General features: G+C 50.7%; 1 protein-coding gene across 1 annotated transcript in view; it reads right to left on the reverse strand.

The window, feature by feature from the left end:
* The window catches only part of Tnfrsf8 (TNF receptor superfamily member 8), a 41,990-nt gene extending 20,338 nt beyond the window's left edge, over positions 1-21,652 (reverse strand). The window contains exons 1-8 of the mRNA XM_090334027.1: positions 21,212-21,652; positions 19,042-19,216; positions 15,438-15,472; positions 10,716-10,803; positions 9,050-9,163; positions 5,114-5,266; positions 2,599-2,689; positions 2,187-2,290 (exon numbers count right to left, since the gene is read on the reverse strand). Coding sequence (XP_090190153.1) covers positions 2,187-2,290; positions 2,599-2,689; positions 5,114-5,266; positions 9,050-9,163; positions 10,716-10,803; positions 15,438-15,472; positions 19,042-19,216; positions 21,212-21,652 — 1,201 coding nt within the window. The remainder of the gene's footprint in view (positions 1-2,186; positions 2,291-2,598; positions 2,690-5,113; positions 5,267-9,049; positions 9,164-10,715; positions 10,804-15,437; positions 15,473-19,041; positions 19,217-21,211) is intronic.
* Positions 21,653-24,382: the final 2,730 nt, after the last annotated feature.

Genomic DNA, 24,382 nt, shown 5'->3' on the forward strand with positions numbered 1-24,382 from the left:
CAACGCAGGTCCCGAAGGCTGAGCAGCAGCCTGCCCCATTCAGGAAGTTACCAGACTCACACTAGCTTCTGCAGCCAACAGGCCCTGCTGCAATATGGAGGGTCCCAAAGAAGGAGACAGAGAAGCTGGGGCCCATCACCCTGGCAACGGCCTTACCTTCCACATCCCAAAGCCCCTGTGCCACAGGCAGAGCCCAAACTGCAGCCCAGAGAGGGAAGGAAATGGCCAGGCCACACAGGAGGACATGAGGGCGCCGAGGCTCACACACGTCATTCTAGCTGTTCAGGAGGCTGAGATCTGAGGATCACAGTTCAGAGCCAACTCTTGGCAGACAAATCCTGGAGACTCCAATTAACCAAAAACAAGGGCAGGTGTGGCTCAAGTGGTAGCATGCCAGCCTTAAGCAAAAATGCTAGGCCATAGTGGTTAAAGTGCTTGCCTAGCATGCATGAAGACCCGGGTTCGATTCCTCGGTACCACATACATAGAAAAAAGCCGGAAGTGGTGCTGAGGCTCAAGTGGTAGAGCTCTAGCCTTGAGAAAGTCCAAGGACAGTGCTCAGGCCCTGTGTGCTCAAGCCCAGGACTGGCAAAAAAAAAAAAAATGCTAGGCCAGAAGGCAAGGCCTGGGTTCAAGCCCCAGTACCAAAAATAAAACCTAAGAAGGAAGAGAGAAAGAGAGTCCTAATTCACGTTTGTGTGCGTGCGTGAGTGCGCGCGTGCGTTGGTCCTGAGGCTTGAACTCAGTGCCTGGGTGCTGTCCTGAAGCTCTTTTGCTCAGGCTAGCACTCTACCACTTTGGGCCACAGCGCCATTTTCAGTTTTCTGAGAGTGAACTGGAAATAAGAGTCTCAAGGACTTTCTTGCCCTGACTGGCTTTGAACCAAATCCTCAGATCTCAGCTTCTTAAGTACCTATGATTACAGTGAGCCACTCATGTCCAGATGAACTTTCTCACCCAAGGCTAGTGCTCTACTACTTGAGCCACACCTCCACTTCCGGCTTTTTGGTGGTTAATTGGACATAACAGTCTCATGAGTTTTCCTACCTACACTGACGTCAAACCAGGATCTTCAGATCTCAACCTCCTGCGCAGCAAAGATTTCATGTGTGAGCCACTGTTGCCTGGCCAAGATTTGCTTTTCTTAATCATGAGAGCCATAGAAACAGACACAAGAAAGAAGAAATAGAAACAAGCCAAATGTCCAAAACCTGCTTAGACAAGACAAGCTCCATTCTGCCAGTCATGGGAGAGATGGAAAGAAGAGATCCGAGCTTGACCCTGTACCAGGGAGCTGGGCAGCTCTCTATAGGCATGGGCAGGGGCCACCCATTCTGCCACAAAGCACCCTGAATAAAGGGCAGGGACAGTACCACCACACCTGCCCCGGGGCCCAGTCCCCTAGAGTCTTAGAAATGTAGAGAACTGGGGCCAGGAGTTGGGCCTAGTGGTAGAGTGTTTGCCTAACATGCATGAAGACCTGGGTTCAATTCCTCAGTACCACCTACATAGAAAAAGCCAGAAGTGGTGCTATGGCTCAAATGACAGAGCTCTAACCTTGAGAAAGCCCAAGGACAGTGCTCAGGCCCTGAGTTCAAGCCCCAAGACTGGCAGAAAGAAAGAAACAAAGAAAGAAAGAGAAAGAAAAAGAAAGAAAGAAAGAAAGAAAAAAAAAAGAAAGAAAGAAAAAAAGAAAGAAAGAAAGATTGAGAACAAACTGACTAGAACTAACTGTTCAAGAAAGAAAGAGAAAAACAAAAGAAAGACTGAGAACTAACAAGCTGACTAGAACTAGCTGTTCCGGAGGCTAAGATCTGAGGACTGCAGTTTGAAGCCAGTCCAGGCAGGAAAATCCCAGAGACTCTTTTCTCCAGTAAACTACCAAAATGCCAGAAATGGAGCAGTGGTTCAAGTGGCAGAAGTGCTGACTTTGAGCAAAAAGAAGCTCAGGGACAACATCTAGGTCCTGAGTTCAAACCCCAGGACCGGCACCAAAACATGAAAGGAAAGAAAAGAGATGCTGAGAACTGAATGAAAACTTTCTGAGCCCCAGGAACTCTGCCCTGGACCTTCTTCCATCCCCACTGTGACATGGCAGTCCCTGTCCCTCAATGCCTTATCACCCCAACCGTGACCACCTGTGGTTGCCACTGCCCGGGGAGACAGCCGTGGACTGGGGACATTACCTGGATGGGGACTGGGAGTCCTTGAGAGACCAGAAGTCCCTCCCAGCCTGAGGGCGCTGCTCCCCTTGAGATGAGAGGTCCCAGACATGGTCTGAGGAGCAGAGCTGTGGGAAGAGAAGCCAGGGATGAGGCTGTTGAGTCCTGATGGGGTGGGGACTGTGCTCATGGATCACCATTTCTATGGGGACGGCACCCCAGAACATCTTCTATCTCCGTCCCTACACAGAGACCTGGGAATAAGAGCTATATTTGCTAGGCCTCTGGGAAAGCATTCGGGGTCCAATGATGGAGCCGTACCCTGCCCTCAACACCTGCTGACCCCAACCGCAGCCAGAGCCAGGCTGTACCTTGCACATACTATGAGGGAGGGCAGATAGGAGGGGACAAGAAGAGAGGGGAGGTTGGGTGTCACCTGGTGGGGGTCTTGTAGTGCTGTGGGCTGGTGTCACTGGGGTCAGGGAGAGAGGGAGGCTGCTGGCAGACAGTGTCCTTCTCTGCTGTGCCTGGGGAGGATAAAAGGTGGCTTCAGATTCAGAGCTGGCATCAGGGAGCCCGGAACAGAACAGTTACCACTCCAAGCCAGAGTCATGGGAGGAGCCGAGTTTCTCCCCATCACAGCCTCTGTGACCAGGGGCAGGGACTAGCTGCAGCCCCCTCTCAGAGGCACCAGGGGACCAAGCTGGACTAGCCCCCCACCATTCCCCTCCAGCCACCACTGACCTGCTCAGGGATAAACATCGCTCAAGTCACACCTGGCACATTTTCCTTACCAAGTCAGCTGAGCCAGGAGCTGATAGCTCATGCCTGGTATCCTAGCTACTTAGGAGTCTGTGATCTGCGGATTGAGGTTCAAAGCCAGCCCAGACAGAAAAGCCTGTGAGACCCTCATCTCCAATACCTGGAGCACCAAAACAAGTTCTATGCTCTCATTTTACAGGTGGAGACAGGCCCAAGGGGTAGTGTAGGGAGCAGAACTCACAAATAAAAAACCTTGCAAAGTTCCAGGGAGCTGAGGTTCTTGTGGGTGGGGGGGAGAGTCATGGGGTTTGAACTTGACCTGGCACTGTCCCTGAGCTCTTCAGCTCAAGCCTAGTGCCCTACCCTTGAGCTAAGCCCCACTTTCCAGTTTTCTAGAGGTTAATTGGAGATAAGAGTCTCAGGTCCTTTTATGCCCAGCTGGCTTTGAACCCTGATCCTCAGATCTCAGCCTTCTGAGTAGCTAGGATTACAGGTGTAAGCCATTGCCCGGCAGATCTGAGGTTCTGACCAGAGCTTTCCACTCAGTCCCCACCCTGCCAGGCACAAGGTTTTGGGTGCCTCCTGGTGAGTGTTATTCTGTGATCAGGAGCAGCTGGGGGTGGCGGGGTGACCCCACCCAGCCTAAGCTCTACTCAGCTTTCTGTGGGAACAGCTTCTCCATCTGGTACTGATCTGATAGTTTGGGTGTGGCAGTGATATGTCGGGGGGCACACTGAGCAAATCTAGACAGGGTTAAATATCCACAAGTGCTGTGTGTGTGCAGCCACGGGCGGGAGGTGGGCTGACTTCCAGGATGGGGAAGGCCCCTTAAGGAAGCAGTACTGGAACACAGAATGCATAGGATTAACTAACTGAATGGCAAAGGAAGAGAGTCCCTGACAGCAGAAACTGTGTGTACAAAAATCCTGTGGCAGGGAGAAGCAGGCACATCTGTGTGCTGGGAAAAGCAGATCCAGGGGAGCCAGAGAGTAAAGAATGGGTGTGAGAGCTGAGTCTGGACCCAGGAAGGGCCTGATTCCAGGAAGATTGCGTGGATACAACTCTCCTAATCCTCCTATCAAAGACTGCCAACAGGGTGGTGGTGGGGAGGGAAATGGGGACCAAGACATGAGAAAGGGTATCAATGTATGTGAAGTAATGCACCCTCTATCTGGTGAATACAATGTAACCCTTCTATTAATTATAATAAAAAATATGGAAACAAAAATGACTGCCAATGGCCTGGACTTCATGTACCAAATAAGCTAAGGGAGCCTCTGGCTCCCAGCTACTCAGGAGGCTGAAATCTGGAGGATGAAGTTCAAGTCCAGCTGTGTAGAAAAGTCTGGGAGATTCGTTTGTTTGTTTTTGTGGGTCTGGGCCTGGGTGCTGTCCCTGAGCTCTTAGACTCAAGGCTGGCACCCTACCCCTGGAGGTAAGCGTTTCAGCCTCCTGATAGCTGGGGTTACAGGTGCTTCACCGTGCCCAGCTTAAGTCTGGGAGATTCTATCTCCAAGATGACCAGCAAAAAGCAAGGCTAGGGGACATAGGTTAGAGGCAGAGAACCAGCTGACCACGCTGGAGGTCCTAAGTTCAAACCCCACTACTGCAAAAACAACTAAAACAGGAGACTCTGATAGGTGAAGGAAAGAAGCCATGTAGGGACTTGGAAACTTGCAGGGTGACAGGGTGACACACTGGTAACTCTCCAAATATTTTCTTTGCTTCCTGAGTGCCAGTAGCGGAAGCTGCTGCAGTATGCCAAGCAAGGGCATGCGGGTATGAGTGGATGAATGTGCATACGAGTGTGTGTGTGTGTCCACGTGTGCTGTACGCTGTGTGTGCACAAGGTGTGCGAGTGTGGCAGAGAGACAGGGGATAGAATGAAACAAACTTGGCAAAAGGAGTCACTTAGGACTGGGGAGGGCTGGCTGTGGGGAGGGAAGGAAGGGAAGTTGAGGAAGTGAGGTCCAGAAGAAGGTGGGGCTGTGCTGGTCCTTTCCTTCTCTGTGACCTTAGTCCTATCCCTGGCATCCATAACAATCAACATCCCACCTTGAACCCCCAGGACAGAGACGGGAGCTTCTCTCTCAGTGTGTGTATGGCGGGGGGAGGCGTGCAGGCAGAACTGACTCAGGGCACAGGAGGGGCAACATGGGGCCTGGGTGCTGAGCTTGCTTGGGGCTCACCTGGGAACTGGACCACCATCCCTGCAGAGCACACTGAGTGGGGCCAGCAGCGGGCACAGGAGTTGGCAGCAGACGTTAAACAGAACATGCCAGGGCGGCACTCGCAGATCCGGGAGGAGTTTCCAGAGCACGGTGCCTTTTCCACAAGGTCATCTGAAGGACACCAATGGGAAAGACAGAGGTCAGGGAGAGACATACAAGAACTCAAGAGCTGCCTGGCCTTCTGGTGGGCAGGGCACCTGGACACTAAGGCCTTCTTTTAAGTATACCGGGTATTTCTAAACTTCAGCCCTTATCCCTGGCAAAAACAAAAGTGAAGCTAAAAATGAGCTAATACAGACTGGGTGTGGTGGCTCCTGCCCGCAATCCCAACTACTTGGAAACCAAGTGGCTCTGGGCCAACCTGGAGGGAAAAAAAAGTTAGGGAAACCCACCCTTCCCCAATAAATAAGCCGAGGGCCAGGAGTTTGGCCTAGTGGTAGAGTGCTTGCCTATTATTCAAAAAGCCTTGAGTCCTTTCCTTGGTACCACATACATAAAAAAAGCTGGAAGTGGTGCTGTGGTATAGTCTTGAGAAAAGCCCAAGGACAGTGCTCAGGCCCTGAGTTCAAGCCCCAGGACTGGAAAAACAAGCAAACAAATAATTAAAATGAATAAATAAATAAGCCAAGCATGGTGCAGCCCAAGCCACATGGGAGGGACAAGGTCCAAGTCCAGCCCTGGGCAAAAGGAGGAAAATATTTCTTTTTGCCAATCCTGGGGCTTGAACTCAGGGCCTGGGCCCTGACCTTGGACACTTGTTGCTCAAGGATAGCACCCTGCCACTTGAGCCACAGCACCATGTCTGGCTTTTTCTGAGGAATGGAACCCAGGGCTTCATGCTAGGCAAGCACTCTACCACTAGGCTATGCTCCCAGACAAAAAAAAAAAAAAGAGGGAAATCTTATCCAAAAGATAACTAAAGCCAAAGGACTGGCTCAAATTGGAGCATGTCATCTAGAAAGTACACAGCTCTGAGTTCAAATCCCAGTATTATTTTTAAAAAAATATATATATATATCAAAATATAAAAATTAATCAGCACAAGTGAATGAATGAATGCTCCCAACTAGGCAGAAAACCATGGGAAGTGAAGAACATACTGCTAATACAACAAAAGGCAGTCTGTGATTCCCCATGCCCACAATGCTAAGAGGGAGGCAGACAGAATTCCCCAAGAGTCCTGTTCCATTTTTCTGGAAACTAAAACTGGAAAGCAAAAAACCAACCAACCAACCAACCAAAACCACAAACCACCCGGGCATGGTGGCTCACGTCTGTAATCCTAGCTTCTTAGAAGGCTGAGATCTAAGGATCACAGTTCAAAGCCAGCCCGGGGAAAGAAAGTTCATGAGACTCTTATCTCCAGTGAATCATCAAAAAAAGTTAGAAGAAGAGCCATGGTTCAAGTGGTAGAGTACCAGCCTTGACCAAAAAAAAAAAAAAGCTCAGGGACAGTACCTAGGCCCTTGAGAACCAGTAAAAAGAAAAAGAAAAGGGGCCAGGAGTTTGGCCTAGTGGTAGAGTGCTTACCTAGCACGCCCAAAGACCTAGGTTTGATTCCTTGGTGCCATATACATAGAAAAGCCAGAAGTAGTGCTGTTGCTCAAGTGGTAGAGCGCTAGCCTTGAGGAAAAAGCCCAAGGACAGTGCTCAGGCCCTGAGTTCAAGCCCCAAAAAAACAAAAAAGAAAGAAAAACAATCAAGTCTACTCCTTTTATTTTAATGCACAAAGGATCTGAATAGACATTTGTCCAAAGACACACCAACAGCCAACAAACACCTGAAAAGATGTCACCATCATTAGCCACAAGGGAAATACAAATCAAAGCTGCACTGAGATACCACTTCCTACCCACCCACAGGGATGGCTAAATTAAAGAGATAGTAACAAATATTCATGACTGCTATAATTTGATTCCTGAATGTTCCCCAAGGCCTTGTGTGGCAGGCCTGGTCATTGGCCTGTGGTACTATTGGTTGGTCGTAGAACCTTTAAGTGGGTGGGGCTAATGAGAGAAAGTTAGGTCATTGGGGACGTGGCCTAAGAGGGAATATTAGGTCTATAGCTCCTTCCTGTTTACTCTCTGCTTCCTGGCTGCCATGTGGGAAACAGGTTTCCTCCTCCATTTGCTCTTCCCATGAAGCACTGAGCTGTCATGGCTCAAAGCAATGGAGCTTTGGGCTGGAACCTCTGAAAACATGAATCAGTCTTTTCTCTCTATAAATCAGTTATTCCAGTCACCTTGTTTGTCATCATGGTAGAAAACTTGTTTAGTGTTAGACAATGTAGGGAACTGGGAGCCCTGAGATGCGTTAGTGGGAGTGGATATGGCAGTTCCTCAGATAGTACATACCCAGCTACCTATGGTCCAGCAAATGAACTCCCAAGCACACAACCCAGAGAACTGAGACCGTGGGAACCTGAGGACCTGGGCAGGAAAAGCCACAGTGCCATTCGCCATATCCCAGAGTGGAAGCAACCTGGAGTTATCTGTTGACACATGGGTAAACAAGTATAGATCTGCACAGCTCCAGGAAAACCCTGTGTAGAAGACCCCATGGTGAGATTCTAAGGCTAAAGAAAGGCAGACACATTGAGTACTGCACAGGGCACCAGTGATGGGGATTCTCAGATTGCTGTCCAAGATAGCAGCCAGACCAGAAGTGATTTCATCTAAGCTACAATATACCAGTGAGGCTAACAGCAAAGCCCCTGGGAGCCAGGGAGCAGTCAGAAAGCTGCACTCACCATTGTTGTCAGGGGGTGTGTGTGTATGTGCAGATCAAGAGCCTTGAACTCAGGGTCTGGGCATTGTCCCTTGGCTTTTTTGCTCAAGGCTCGTACTCTACCACTTGAGCCACAGCTCTATTTCCAGCTTTTTTTGGTGGTTCATTGGAGAGAAGATTCTCATAAGCTTTCTTGCCCAGATTGGCTTTCAACTATGATTCTCAGCTCTCAGCCTCCTAAGTAGCCAGGATTACAGGTGATCTACCAATTCCCGGTTCTTGTTTTTTCTTTCTTTCTTTTTTATACTAATATTGGGGCTTAAACTCAGGGTCTCCAGTTCCCATTTGGCTCTTTCTGTTCAAGACTGGCACTCTACCACTTGAGCCACTGCTGTACTTCCAGCTTTTCGCTAGTTAATTGGAGATAAAAGTCTCACAGACTTTACTGCTTGGCCTGGCTTCAAACCAGGATCCTCACATCTCAGGCTCCTGAATAACTAGTAAGGACTACAAGCATGAACCACGAGGGCTAAGGACCAGCCCTGAGTTCAAGCCTCACCATAGACAACAAGAAAAGAAAGAGGAAGGGGGCCAGGAGTTTGTCCTGGTGGTAGAGTGCTTGCATAGCATACATGAAGACCAGGGTTTGATTCCTCGGTACCACATGCACAGAAAAAGTCAGAAGTGGTGCTGTGGCTCAAGTGGTAGAGCTCTAGACTTGAGAAAGCCCAATGACAGTGCTCAAGCCCTAAGGTCAAGCCCCAAGGCTGGCAAAGAAAGAAAAAGAAAGAAAGAAAGAAAGAGAGAGAGAGAGAGAGAGAGAGAGAGAGAGAGAGAGAGAGAGAGAGAGAGAGAGAGAAAGAAAGAGAGAGAGAGAGAGAAAAGAGGAAGGAAAAAAGAAAAAGTAAAGGAGGGCTCGGAAGGGGTTTATTGGTACAGTGCATGCATGCACGAAGCCCTGGGTTCAATTCCTTAGTACCACATACACAGAAAAAGCCAGAAGTGGTGCTGTAGCTCAAGTGGCAGAGTACTACCATTGAGCAAAAGAAGCTCAGGGACAGTGCCCAGACCTTGAGTTCAAACCCCAGAACTGGCAGAAAAAAAAAATCTATTATTTATTCATCTTAGAAACTACTGGGCAGAGGTCCCTGGGGAACAGCTCCTTACCTCTCAAACAGCTGACACAGGCTGTGCAGCGGCCCGCCTCATTCAGGTAGTAATCAGGCTCGCACTGCTTCCTGCAATCAGCAGACTGTGGGCAGGACTTCGTTGAGGACCACCCTGGGAAAAGAAGCAGAGAAGTTGCAGGCTGGGCCACTAAGGCACAGACCTTGCCCCACCTTGTCCTTCCTGTCATTATTCTTGGCAAGGATCCTGTTCTCAGCAGGAATGGAGTTGGGGATCAACTGGAGAGCCCTGAGGACCTTATTAGCCCAGGCTGATGGAACCTAGGCAGGAAAGTCTGTGAAACTATTTTTTTTGGGGGGGGGGGGCACGGGGCTTGAGCTCTGGGTCTAGATGCCCTCCCTGAGCTCTTCAGCTCAAGGCTACCATCCTACCCTTGAGCCATTGCACTAACTGAAGATAAGAGCGCTAATTGAAGAAGTCTGAGCTTGTCAAACTCAAAGATCTTCTGACTTTCTTCTTCCCCTAACTCGACCACCTACAACCATGCCAACCCAGGAACACTGATAGCAGAGGGCAGACAAAATGTCACAAATTTCCCTACAAGACTAAAGGAGGGGGTTTTGGTTTTCCTCTGTGGCTTGCCTGGAAGCATGGGGTCAATAAAACTCCAGCAAAAAGGCCCCACCCACCAAGCAGGCCTGGGTTGCTTGGCACTGGGCCTGGGGAGGGGAAGATGGAGGGGGAGGGGAGAGGAAGAGAGGCCACTCCCTCCCTAAGTCTCAGCTCAGTGGAGAGCGCTGGGCTGGGAGGGGACAGGGAGGACCGGAAAGAAATAGAAAGCAGGAGATTTTTCCCCTGTGGCTGGTATAAATATTTTTCTTTACAAGCACTTTTTTTTCTCAAGTGCCTATCCTGGCGCTTGAACTCAGGGTCTGGATGCTTTCCCTGATTTTTGTGCTCAAGGCTACTACTCTATTCTTGAGCCACAGCTCCACTTTCAGCTTTTTGGTGGTTAACTGGAGGTAAGAGACTCCTGGACTTTGCTGCATGAGCTGGCGTTGTACTGAAATTCTTTGATATCAGCCTTCTGAGTAGCTAGGATTACAGGCACGAGTTACTGGCACCAGACTGCTCATTGTATTTCTTGTTAGATATGCCAGCACCTAGAGTGTACTCTCCTTTACTAATAAACTTTATATTCTCAATTTCCTTCCATCCTGAAATTGTGTAACTCTGTGTGTGTGTGTGTGTGTGTGTTGGTACCAAGGCTTGAACTCAGGGCCATGTGCTCTCGGCTTTTTTCATTCATGACTGATGCTCTATCACTTGAGCCACAGCTCTACTTCTGGCTTTTTTCTGATTAATTGAAGATAAGAATCTCAAAGACTTTTCTGCCCAGGCTGGCTTTGAACCGTGCTCCTCAGAGCTCAGCCTCTTGAGTAGCAAGAATTACAGAGTCACTGGTACCAACATTCCTAAAATCCTCGTTTATGACAATGTCATAAACTCAGCCTAAGGTCCAAACAAGGAGCCTCCCTCCTGGGCTCTTCTTATAGACATCACCGGAATCCACGACTTTGGGAATAGTCCTTAGAAACCTGTAGCCAATCACATTGACTTCTGGCTCCATTGTCCTCCCCACACACCCTAATCAAAACCTGAGGACCAACACCCTGCCATGTCCCAACTCCAGCTCCCTTCTCACCCGATGGACAGCGGTAACAGCACTGCCCCAAAGCCTGGTCATAGTAGAAGCTGGGATTTCCGGCACAAGTGGTCTTCAAGGGTTGCTCCTGGAGGGTCAGAGAAGCTGGTGAGAAACCAGACAGATCCTAGACACCTCCCCAACCCCCAGACTCTACAGCCCCACAGACCTAGCATCCACCACTGTCAAGGCCAAGCCTGAGATTTGGCTCACATTACAGAAGATAAATCAGGTTGAGAACTTTGTGTGTATGTGTGTGTGAGTGTAAGTGTGTATGCAAATACTGAGGCTTGAACTCATGGCCTGTGTGCTGCCCTTAGCATTTTTGCTCAAGGCTAGCACTCTACCATAGCTCTACTTATAGCTTTTTGGTAGTTTTTAATTGGAGATAATCTCAAACCAGGCTTGGTGGCTCACAACTGTAATCCTAGCTACTCAGGAGGCTGAGATCTGAGGATTGGGTGTACAGCCAGCCCGGGCACTAAAGTCTGTGAGACTCTTCTCTCTAATTGGCCACCAAAAAACCCAGAGTAGCACTGATTGAGCTGAAGAGCTCAGGGACAGCGCCCAGGCCCAGAGAACCCCACAACAGGGGAAAAAAAAAAAACGGCTAGAAGTTTGTCCCAGTGGTAGAGTATTTGCCTAGCATGCATGAAGAGCTGGGTTTGATTCCTCAGTACGATATACATAGAAAAAGCTAGAAGTGGTGGCATGGCTCGTGGTAGAGCTCTAGCCTTGACAAAGCCCAAGGACAGTGCTCAGACCCAGGACTGGTTAAAAATAAAAGAATCTCAGACTTTACCTGGGCTGGCTTCAACCATGATCCTAAGATCTCAGCCTCCTGAGTAGCTAGAATCACAGGTGTGAGCCATAGCTCCTGGATTACTTTATTTATTTTTTAAAATTGGTTGTGGAGCTTAAGCTCTGGGCCTAAATGCTGTCCCCAAGCTCTTCAGTTCAAGGCTAGTGCTCTACCACTTGCGCCACAGTGCCACTTCCAGTTTTACGGTAATTAAGTGGAGATACAAAGCTCATGGACTTTTGTGCTGGGCTGGCTTTAAACCTCGATTCTCAGATCTCAACCTCCTGAGTAGCTAGGATTACAGGCGTGAGCCACCGGCGCCCAGCTTCCTGGCTTCATGGCTTAAAGTAGTTGCACAAAAGGGTTTCAGGGGCCTGGGAGCCTAGTGGTAGAGTGCTTAGCTAGCATGCATGAAGCCCTGGGTTCAATTCCTCGGTACCACTTACACAGAAAAACCCAGAAGTGGTGCTGTGGCTCAAGTGGTAACCTTGAGAAAGCCCAAGGACAAGTGCTCAAGCCCTGAGTTCAAGCCCCAGGACTGGTAAAACACTTGAGCCACAGAGACACTTTTGGCTTTTTGTCTGGTACTGGGGAATTGAACCTAGGGCTTCATGCATGCTAGGCAAGCACTCTACCACTAGGCCACACTCCCAGGCCTGCAATGCATCTTGAGCAATGCCACCCCTTCCATCTTTTTCTACCCTCCCCTCTTCCATCCTGACCCTCAAGTTACGTGGTTCAGGCATCACATAACGTACCTTTGCCTACCCTTCCACCTCCGTCCAACTGCCCCCACTGGCCTTGACCACCCCTCAGCTCTTTGCTTTGAGACAAAGTCTCATTGTTGCTCAGGCTGATATGTTCCATCTAAGAGATGTCTACTTGGCTGGTGCTGGTGGCTCACACCTGTAATCCTACCTACTCAAGAGGCTAAGATCTGGGGATGGCAGTTCAAAGCCAGCCTAAGCAGGAAAATCTCTGAGACCCTTATCTCCAACTAACTACCAAAAAAATGGAAGTAGCACTGTGGCTCACTGGCAGAGTGTGCTAGCCTTGAGCAAAAATGCTCAGGGACAACGCCCAGGCCCCATGACTGAGAACAAAAGAGATGTCTCCTATAAATCACGCTGAGGTGAGCACTGGTGGCTCATGCCTGTAATCCTAGCTACTCAGGAGGCTGAGATCTGAGGATCTTGGTTCAAAGCCAGCCCAGGCAGTAAAGTCCATGAGACTCTAATTTCCAATTAATCACCAAAATCCAGAATTAAGAGTAGAGTGCTAGCCTTGAGTAAAAAAGTTAAGGGACAGCATCCAAGTGAGCCCTGGCCCTGGCGTCCACGCACACACGCTTGCACACACATGCATGTATATACACCTGCACACACGTACATACACATGCATGCATATACACCTGCACACACGTACATACACATGCATGCATATACACCTGCACACACGTACATACACATGCACGTATACACACTGAAATACGTAAAGGGGGTAAAGGTTAAAATGCTTTTTAGCTAACTTCCAAATTAATATACATATTGAGAGAGAGACAGAGAGACAACAAACCACAAATGAAATGATGGCACGTTAAGGTTTCCAGTGCTCTGCGGGTAGGTGGCAGGTCCAACTAGGTGTCTGTGGCTGGCCACTAGAGGTGCCATCTTCCTGCTGTCCCTAGGGGCAGTGACTCTCTGCTGCCCCTGTCCTTTTCAGCCCCACCAAAGAAGAAATAAAGAACTGGAGGTCCTCACTTCCGTGTGGGATTTATGGAGGGAGGGGACAGGCCCCCTCGCCCCCCAAAGGGGCTGAGCTTTGGAGCCTCTAGCCCTTCCCAGAGCTGTAGGTAGGGCCTAGGTGTGAGCAGGGGCTCACAGCTCAGCCTCAGACCCCGTGTCCCTCCCCTGCCTCCTGCCACACAGCCACAAGGGGACTCACTTTGCCTATAATGCTGTCGCCTTATAAGTGTTCCCAAAATGGGTTCAACTTAGTGTGCACACACTGGGGTAGGACTGGGCGCAAGGACAGTCACTGAATCCAGCACTCCCCTCAGGAACCCTACTCACAGCCCTCTTCAAAACCACATTTGCTCAGGATCTGACTGCAGCCAGCTGACCCTTGACCCCTACCCAAGGGGTTTTTCACCCAGAACTCCCCTGTGGAGATGTCACTGCTGGGAGAGAAAGCCCACCTTTTCAGGATACCTATGCCCCACAAACCAGAGCGGGGCCTCCGGGTTCTGAGCCTCACCCCGACAGCCCTCTCTGTGGTCACCAAAACGGGCCCAAGGCCCAGAACCCCACACACCTCCCAGCCCTGTCCTGAGGTCTCCCTAGGTGTCACGCTGACCCCAGTACTGGGTCCTCTTCCTGCCCTAAGGGCCCTTCTTCGGTTCACCCTGTCTTTTGGCAGAGATCATGGCGTCTACGGCAACTGGAGGATTTAAACTTCAGAACTTCCACCACCCACCGCCCCCACTGCACGGCTGGACAGGCCACCAGCACTCGTTGCCCCTAACAAAGACAAACGCAGCTGGCTCTTGGCTGTGGCACCTACCTGGCAGGAAAGAGGGATCAGAACGGGAGGAGTGGGTGGGGGGAGCCCAGGGACTGGAGGGGGGCTTTTGGGTGGGGTTTCCCCCAGCAGGTTCAAGTGGAGCGAGGTGTGAGCAGAGCACAGGGCTGCTGTGCTCCATCAAGATGAAAGGAAACCCGGCGTCTCTAGGCCTTCTATGTGTAGGTTAGTTTGGTTTTCCCTATTAGACCTGGTAAATTTCACTTTCAAAAAGTCCCACCTGGTCTCCACCAGTAGAAGGAAAAAATAAAATAAAACAGGCTAGGCCTCACCTGTGGAGGCCAGGGGCTGGGTGGGGAGGTCAAAAGTCAAAAGCAAATTCCCCAAAGAGTCCAGAGCGGGGCCCAGTCAAGGTGAGGCCGTCCTCTCTCATCACAGCATTTCACTCTCGCCCTCGGCCTTCGGTTCCTCAAGAGGAAGCACAACGCCATGTTGGCTGGGACCTTGCTAGAAATAACACCAGGCCCCACTCCAGCCTGACTAATTGAAGGTTTTGGGAATGAGAGCTGGTGTTTAAACGAGCAACTCGAGGAGCCCGGGCACGCTTTAAAGTTCAGGAAATACTAGAAAGAAGTGTCAAAGCTGGATGCAGTGCCTCTCACCTGTAATGTCAGCTTCTAAGGAGAATGAGATCTGGAGGACCACAGTTCAGAGCTAGCCCTGGTCAAAAAGCTGGTAACTCCAATGAGCCAACAAAAAAGCTAAGCTGGAGGCATGGCTTGGGTGGTAAAGTGCCAGCCATAAGGCCCTAAGTTTAAATCCCAGAACTAGAAGAAAAAAAAATTTGCTTCAGGTGGGGAAGTTACCAAACCTGCCTGAACCTTGTTACAAGCAGGATTTGACGCCATTTGCACACAGTTTTCACCACCAAACTGCTTACTGAGGCGGGGGTAGAACGCTGCATGGAGGGCTTTGAGACTCCGGCCCCCCTCCAGAGCCGCTGCTGCTTGAGCTGTTTGCCTGCCTCTGGCTCCCACCTGCCACTGGTTCTGTGTCACCTGCGTTTTACCCCAAATCTGCCAGTTTATCCACTGTCCACCTGGAAGTGATCCTGACTGGCTAAGAGTCTCCTCTCCAATTAACCACCAAAAATCCGGAAACTGAGCTGTGGCTCAAGTGGTAGAGTGCCATCCTTGAGCCAAAAAAAAAAATCAAAGGAAGAATGTGAAGTCCTGAGTTTAAATCCTAGTATTAGCACACGTGCACAGGCACGCACATGTACACACACACACAATGCAAAAGGGAGGTAGAAAAGAGACTCAGGAGAGTTGGGAAATGAAGTATGAAAGCGACAGGGACAAGATCATTTCTATCTATCCTGGGCTTTCAGTGATGAAGACAGAGGGAAAGGCCTGTGCTGAGGAAGCCAGGTCACCTCCAAAAGTGGAAAAGGCAAGAAGTAGAGTCTGACCAGGCACTAGTGGCTCACACCTGTAATCCTAGCTGCTCAGGAGGCTGGGATCTGAGGATCACAGTTGAATGCCAGTCAGGGCAGGAAAGTCCATGAGATTCTTATTTCCAATGAACCACCAGAAAACTGGAAGTAGCACAGTGGCTCAAGGTGGTAGAGCCCTAAGCAAAAGGGTTCAGGGAAAGCACCCAAGGCCAGAGTTCAAGCCCCACAACCAACAAAACAACAACAACAAAAACAGATTCTGTCCCACCCACACTTCCAATGAAACCGTCCCTGCTGGCATTTTGGTTTTAGCCCAGTGATAATCACTTTGGACTTACGTATCATGGAAGAAGAAGGAAGTAACTTAGAGTTGGGCATGGTCGTGCATACTGTAATCCAGCCCTGGGGAAGCGGAGGCAGGAGGACTAAGAACCGAGGGGCAACCCAGACAACATAGCACACCCCGTCTCAGAGCGGGAGAAAAGGACTTTATATTGTTTGAAGCAGTTAAACCTGCAGGTTATGACATTTACGATAGAAACCAACAGGAGGACAAAGAAGAACCTGAGGATCTACTGGGGAATGGAGATCATTTTAAGTTTGTCCCCCAAAAAGAAGTGAGGTCCTCAGAGTAGGCGCTTCCAAAGAAAAGGCCTAATGCAAGGTCACTGGGGTGTCACCCGATAGGGATTATTGTAGCTTTTTTTTTTTTTTTCAGTTGGTCATGGGGCTTGAACTCAGGGCCTGGGCACTATCCCTGAGCTCTTTTGCTAAAGGATAGCACTCTACCGCTTTGAGCCACAGTGCCACTTCCAGTTTTCTGGTGGTTTTTTGGAGAAAAGAGTCTTTCTTGCCTGGGCTGTATTTGAATTTGGATCCTCAGGTCTCAGCCTCCTGAATAGCTAGGATTACAGTTGTGGACCACCAACATGTAGCTAATGTAGTTCTGTGTAGGCCCCTGGCTAGATCCCCAGAGAGCAAGGCTGAGTCCTGAATATCCCTGGCTTCCTGTCTTGCCACATCCTCTCTCCTGCACATTCTGGCCATGATGACATCTGCCATATTGTGGCTCAGCCAAGTGGGGAGAAAGACTCACAAGGACCAGGTGAGGCCCTCCAATTTTATACTTTCTTCTTCTAAAACTGAATGAAAACAACCTCTTTGCTTTATAAAGTGTCCAGATTCATGCATTTTGTTACCACAGCAACAAAATAACATGAATATGGCCCTCTTCCAGAAATGACACATGAGCCAGGCCCCGGCACTGGAGGCCATATACCAGCCAGGTGAAACCAGCTGGTTACGTTTCATGAGGGTGGCTCCCATAACAGGCCCATTAGAGATACACAATTTTAAAAAAGGTGGGGGGGGCGGCACTGGGAGTTTGGCCTAGTGGTAGAGTGCTTGCCTAGCATGCACAAAGACCCAGGTTTGATTCCTCAGTACCACATACACAGAAAAAGCCAGAAGTGGTGCTGTGGCTCAAGTGGTAGAGCTCTAGCCTTGAAGGAAGCCGAAGGATAGTGCTCAGGCCCTGAGTTCAAGCCCCAGGACTGGAAAAAACAAAAACAAAAACAACTTAAGGTGTACTTAACTGCTCTGTGTCATCCAATGCTTCTGACTGCAGAAAACAAAACAAAGCAAAAGAAAAAAATGCATGAGGGATTGTAGGAGGTCTTAATTTTCAATTGCTGGACATATCAGAGCCACATCCATCCATCTATCTATCTATCTATCTATCTATCTATCTATCTACCTATCTGTGGTACTGGGGTTTTAACTCAATGCCTGTCATTTAGTCAAAGTTCTACCACTTGGGAGCCAGATCCCTAGCCCTTCTTGTTTTCGTTTGTTTTTTCGAACATGACCTTCCACTCTGGGCCCTGACTAGCCTCAGACTGCAAACCTCCTACCTCTCCTCTCAAGTAGCCGGGATCATGGCTGTGCACCTCCATATTCCTCCTTCCACTCCCTCCCTCCCCTCTCTGCCCCTTCCATCATGAAATGACCATGGAGAAGATGCTCAGTATCCCAGGACCCAGTGCCCCCTCCTGGGACCTGGGCTTCCTAGGCTTCCCAGGCTCCATACACAAGTCCTGTCCTCCACTCCCAGTTTGCCTCTCCCTTGGACCACCGCAAGGGCTGGCTTCCTGCTCCCCACTTGTCCACAGCAGATGTGATGGCACTTTTCTGGTACTGCCCACCTCCTTCCCTGCCTCGCCATCCTTCAGGCTCCCTGCCCAGCCCTCCCTGTTCCCCAAGTACCTCAGGAACCTGACTCCCCAGGCTGGATGCTCTTCTGCTTCTTTTCCTTCCGGTGTGTGACCATGTCCAGAAGCTGTTCTGTTTCCCCACCCAGGGTATTGGCCTGTCTGTCTGTCTGTCTGTCTTTCTCACCATCAGGCAGTATTTCTAGATGCTGCCACTAACAAATATCAGTTTGGTGGAGACCAATGACCCTGTGTACGCGTGCCTACAGCATCCAGAACACCCCATGGCATACTGTCAGTGCTCAACAAATGTGTGTGGAATGGACTGGTAAGAGCAGACCGAGGAGGGGCTGCAAGCCCAGGCCATTTGGGAGAGTGCATGTTGGAAGAAAGGGCATGAGATTCCTGGGTACAGGCCCACAGCCCTGGGGAAGACTTCTTCTGAGGAAGGGACAGTGGGGAGACTTGCTTCCAGAAAATGCAGTGGCTCAGTGCTTAGTGACTCACACCGGGAAGCCTAAAAATCACCAGCCTGGGCAAAAAGCTGTGATACTTTTTTTTTGGGGGGTGGGGTCAGTCATGGGGCTTGAACTCTGGGCCTGGGCTCTGTCCCTGAGCTCTTCAGCTCAAGGCTACCACCCTACCCCTGGAGCCTCAGTGTCACTTCTGGTTTTCTAGTAAAATGGAGATAAGAGTCTCGTCTGCTTTAGTGCCTGGGCTGGCTCTGAATGGAGATCCTCAGATCTCAGCCTCCTGAGTAGCTGGGATTGCAGGTGTGAGCCACTGGGCCAGGTCTGTGACACTTTTATTTCCAGTTAACCACTGAAAAGCTGGAAGTGGAGCTCAAGCCCCAGTATAGACACACACACACACACACACACACACATGAATCACAGGTACCCAGAAGCCCGCGGAGGTCAGTTATGAGTGGGAGCCTTGGCCACTTCCAGTAAAGAGGCCCTGGCCCTAGCAGGGCTGTTCTCAGGCTGAGTAATAAGACACCCCACTGCCACCCCCCCTGCTCCAGGGAGCTCCTGACACCCCAGCCTGGTCTCCACCACAGTGAGTAGTCACTGCTCTTTGGGGTTTTGTTTGGGGTTTCTGGACAAGTTTTTTCTTTCGGCCACTCCTTGGGCTGTGCTTATGTGCTACCGAGGAATCGAACCCTGATCTTCGTGCATGCTAGGCAAGCACTCTACCGCTAAGTCAAACTCCCGGCCCTTCTGGGCAAGTGTTCAGGAGGAAATTCCAAGCCAAACCCCAGGCCTGCAGAGCCCCGCCCCAGGCTCCACCCCCTGAGCTCTAAGCCCCGCCCCCAGGGTCCCTGCACTTCCACACCTCTCTGGCGCCGCAGCCCCTGGCCCGCCCGCTGACTCCGAAGCCACGCCCTTAGAGCCCCGCCCTCCCGCCCGCTGACCCCCGAAGCCACGCCCACAGAGCCCCGCCCCCTCTCGCTGACCCCCGAAGCCACGCCCATAGAGCCCCGCCCGCCGTTATGAAAATTCCAATCAAGCTGGAGTTGAGGGGAGGGGAAGCTGGGATTAGAGGAATTCTAAATTAACAGAAGTCTCTAGAAGGAAGACTCCCCTCCCCGCCCCGCCCTAGGGTCCCTGGGTGAAGTGGATGGCCCTGGGGGAAAGTCACTCTTGTCTCTGGATGTGCACCACCGGGATCCTGATAACATGACAAAAATAGGGGACAATTCTTCCTCAGAAAAGAAGGCGCTTCTTGCAAAATGGGAGACTTCTGGAGGTGTGTGTGTGCCAGTACCAGGGCACTTTCATTGGCTTTTTCTTCAAAGCTGGCACTCTACCACTTGAGCCACAGCTCCACTCCCAGCTTTTTGCTAGTTAACTGGAGATAAGAGGATTTTTTGTTGTTGTCTGTCTGGGTCTGGGCACTGTCCCTAGGCAGCTCAAGGCTACCCCCCTACCCCTCCAGCCACAGCCCCATTTCCAGCCTGGGCAGGAAGTGGGGCTTGAACTCTGGGCCTGGGCACTGTCCCTGAGCTCAGCAGCTCAAAGCTACTGCCTTACCCCTCCAGCCACAGCCCCATTTCTCATTTTCTAGTGATTAATTGGAGATAAGAATCTCAGGTTCTTTAGTGTCTGGGCTGGCTTTGAATTAGGAACTTGGGCACTTTTCCTGAGCTCTTTTGCCCAAGGCTAGCACTTTACCACCATGAGCAACAGCACCATGGTTGGTTTTCTGGCAACCCCACTCCCAGCTTTTTGCTGGTTAACTGGAGACAAGAGGCTCTGAGAATTTGTCTGCCAAGGCTGGCTTCCAGCCTTGATCCTCGATCTCAGGCTCCTGAGTAGCTAGGGTTACAGGCGTGAGCCACGGTGCCTCGCTAGAGGTTTTTTTTTTTCCTAAGACTTAAATTCAAATTCTGACTTGAGTTTATTTTAACTATGATTACTTTATTACTAAACCTTCACCTGGAAAACCAAAGGGAGAAGAGACTGCACCATGCTGGGCAGGCAACTCTGCCCAAACACCACCTAGACCTTTACCCAGTAGGGGTGTTCAGCTTCTTATTCAATCAGAAAATAAAATGAAAACAAGTTATCTCCCTTTTTCCCTGGCCACAAAACAGAAGCTCCTGGAAGGCGATCTGGTCCTAGCTTTTATTCCAAAGAAATGAACAAATAAAAAGCTGTGGTGGGGCCGGGAGTTTGGCTGGGAGTGCTTGCCTAGCATACATGAAGACCTAGGTTCGATTCCTGGGTACCACATACATAGAAAGAAGCCAGAAGTAGTGCTGAGGCTCAAGTGGTAGAGCTCTAGCCTTGAGGAAGTCCAAGGACAGTGCTCAGGCCCTGAGCTCAAGCCCAGGACTGGCAAAATAAATAAATAAAAATAAAAATAAAATAAAAAATTTGCGGTGGGAGCTTCAACTCAAATTCACGGGCACACAGACCGGCCCTTCCCAGCATCCATTCTGCCTGGACTGTTTCCCCTGCAGAGCTGGGCTCTGGCTGCTTTGCCAGTTCCTGTTGAATAGCTGTATGGCTGTGTCTCTCCCCCTGCCAGCTGCTCACCTTCTTGGCTGCTAGAAGGTACCAAGTTTTCCTAGTTCAATTCCCAAACTCGTGCCACCACAGCCCAGCCTCCAGGAACAAACACCCACCACAGGCCCCAGGACACTCAGCCACATCCCACTAGCACCTGGCCGCCCTAACACTGTCCCCTCTCCCCTCCTCTCACACCCGGCCACGGTCCAGCAGGCGGACAGCTTAGGGACCCCGGGCAAGCAGCGATCAGAGCCGGGCAGAGGCAGACTCCATCCTTCCGATCAAGGCAGGGCCCACCTCTCCTGCACAGGACCCCACCAGCCTCATCTGCTCTGGGGGACCCCAGACAGGCCCTCAGTTCCACCAGCATGAAGGAAGGAGTCCCCCAACCTGCCCGCTCGGGCGCACCTCCCCGCTTTGGGCCGTCACCCCGGCCCCCTGCGCCCCAGACCCACTCTCCGGACGCCGCCCGGGCTGCGGCCACCCCTTACCTGTGGCAAGGCCTGGAGCGTGCCCAGCAGCAGCAGTGGCACGGCGGGGGAGAGGGCTGGCATCTCCAGCGGGACGGACGCCGGGCAGGGCCGGCGGCCCGCGCCCACGTGCCGTGCGCTCCGGGCCCGGGCAGCGGAGCCGCCCCGCCGCCGGCCCGCCGCGGTGAAGTCACCGCAGAGGGGCGGTCCACCTGCGGCTCCCCGCTCCCGCCGGCCGCGCGGAGGAGGCGAGCACGTGCGGAGCCCAGAGGTGCCGAGAGCCAGGCGCCCCGCGACACTCCCCGGGGCGGGTCCAACGCCCGCCCCCCACTGGGGCGGGAAGAGCCTCCCGGCCCCGACGGGAGGTGGGGCTCCCGGGGTGCCTGGGGTCCTGAGGCCCCAGCTCCACCTCCACCAGCCCACGGAGGAGTGGGACCGAGCAGCGTTCCGCTCCCACACCATGGGTAACCTGCACTTGTGTGCCAACCGTGGAAGAGACTAGGGAGTCTGGAGAGTGTGAGAACGCAGCCACATCCACCCATGCCCATTCATAAATACCGCGGAGGAATGACGCTGGGGGTGGGTGGGAGGCCGGAGGCTGGCCACCAGGCTGGATCGGTGGACGGCTGGGTGATGCAGGGAAGGAAGGAGGGAGGGATGCTGGATGGGTGGATGGGTGGATGGGAAGGAGAATGGAGAGATACGTAAATGGACGTATGGGCAGGTGAATGGTTGGAGAGATGGATGTGTGGAGGGTGGATGAATGGATGGATAAGGTAGGTGATAGATGAATGATGGGTGGATGGATAGATGGTGGCTATGGATGGATAAATGGATAGAGGGGTGGACAGGCAGAGGGAGAGATGGATGAATGGAGGGATGGATTGATACATGGTGAAGTGGACATATGAATGGATGGACAGATGGATGGATGGATGGATGGATGGAATAGATAGATGAGTGGACAGACTCAAGGACAAAACAGAGAATGTTCTTACCAATCCCTGCCTGCTGAGGCATTCTATCTGGAAGAGAAGAGGTAACTGATCTCTTGCCTAAAAGCAAAAAGCTCTGAGAATTTTATTCTGATTAGTTTCTCCTCTGGATGAAGCTGCTATACCTTTCCAGAGTTCCCCATGCCATAGCTTTTCTCCTTGTTTCTTTCATTCTGCCTTCCATGCACATTTATTTATCATCCCCTGGGTAGACAACAGGCAGAGAAAACAGCCACACCCACCCATGCCCATTCATAAATACTGCCAAAAAATTACTCTATGGGTGGGTGAAGAGTTGGGGGGCTGGCTGGCTGGCTGGTATGTCTTCAGACTTGGAAAGGAAGACTGAGGAAGGGGAAGCAGCTCCTCACAGACTCTCTAAAGAGGTCCCATTGCTTTCCTGAGCCCAGTTGCTCGAGCATCTTCTGCCTTAAGGCACAGTCATCTCCCACCAGAACCCTCCTGGCTAGCTCTCGGCAACTGACCACCCTCACCTGTCATCCTGAGCTTCCTTTCCAAAGAGCCACTGGGGCCTTGACCCTGCAGTGACCACAGAGCTCAGCTGCCCATGACAGCCATAGAGCCAGGTAGGGGTAGAGCAGCCCAGGATGCTGGCTTGCTCACCTGACTTTATAGAGTCTCCTACCATAGAAGAACTGGTGATCAGAATAAACAAGCACTTGTGAAACACCCAGAACAAAACAACAACATCAAAATAGCTTACGAAAGGGGAAATACAAACAAAAACTGATTACAAGTTAAGTTTAATCTCTCTAGCAATCGAAGACATGCAAATTAAAGTAAATCTTCCATATTTTTTATACCTATTAGATCATCAAAGGTTTTTTTTCTATTTATAAAAGCAATTTGGGGCAGGGGAATCAAGCCCTTTTATTCTGGTAAAGCCAGAATACTCATTTTTAGTCTGCTAGCAAATGTTTCCAGAAAGCAGTACAGCAATTCTTGGCAAAAGCAAAAAAAAAAAAGTTTACAACTTGTGGCTCAATTGTTTTACCAGTAAAGAAAAACCAAGGGGGGGGGAGAGAGAGAGAGAGAGAGAGAAAGAGAGAGAGAGAGAGAGAGAGAGAGAGAGAGAGAGAGAGAGAGAGAGAGAGAATATATATACATATATATTTATATATAAACACAGTAGTGTTTCCTAAACTGTTATCTATCCAAGTTGGAAATGCCATTGATATAAGGAAAGAAAGGAAATTGAGGTCTGTCTGTCCCACACTAAAAATAATAATTCTGGCGATGGCCACATGTCTAACCCAGGTTACTCAGAAGGTAGAGAAAAGAAGACTAAGGCTCAAGGCCAGTCTAGGGAAGGGAAAAAAATGTCATCCACCCTATCTTATAGAACAAGCTGTCTGTGATTCACACCTGTAATTCCAGCTATTCAGGAGGAGGTAGAGATGGGGGAATCTCTATGCAAAGTCAGCCCGTGCAAAAGCATGAGACCCTACCTGGAAATTAACCAAAGAGGTTTTTTTTTTCTGTTGGTTGAAGGAGTTGAAGTCTCCAGTACTGGCAAAAGTAGTGGTGGTGGTGGTGGTGGTGGTGATGGTGGTGGTGGTGGTGGTGATGGTGGTGATGGTGATGGTGGTGGTGGTGGTGGTGGTGATGGTGGTGGTGGTGGTGGTGGTGGTGGTGGTGGTGGTGGTAAGCCAAGTGCCGGTGGTTCACGCCTGTTACCCTAGCTACTCAGGAGACTGAGATGATGATCCTGGTTCAAAGCCAGCCCAAGCACAAAAGTCTGTGAGACTCTTACCTCCAGTGAACTACTAGAAAACCAGATGTGGCGCTGAGGCTCCAAGCGGTAGAGTGCTACCCCCTGAGCAAAAAAGCTTAGAGACAGCACCCAGCCTAGAGTTCAAGCCCCACGGCCGATAAAAGAGAGAAAACAAGTATTCATAACTGATGCTGCTTCTGAAGATATCGTAAACATTTCTCTCCCTCCTATCAAGCGCGCAGGCTTGAATCTGCACAGATCCTACTTTCGCACCCTTTCTGCAGACGTAGAAGTGAGCCCGGCAGTGAGAGAGTCCATAGAGAACCAAGTCCCACAGTGCTCAGGGCCACCTTTGCTCTCTCCCCCACCTTTGATGCTGCACAACAGGCCAGGGCTGCTGTGCACCTCTGCCCACCTCCACCCTCCACTCACACAACACAGCCAGTTCCTGACTCCCTTTCA

This window comes from Megascapheus bottae, chromosome 6 (assembly GCF_031878675.1).
Source record: "Megascapheus bottae isolate mThoBot1 chromosome 6, mThoBot2.hap1, whole genome shotgun sequence".
Lineage (NCBI taxonomy): Eukaryota > Metazoa > Chordata > Mammalia > Rodentia > Geomyidae > Megascapheus > Megascapheus bottae.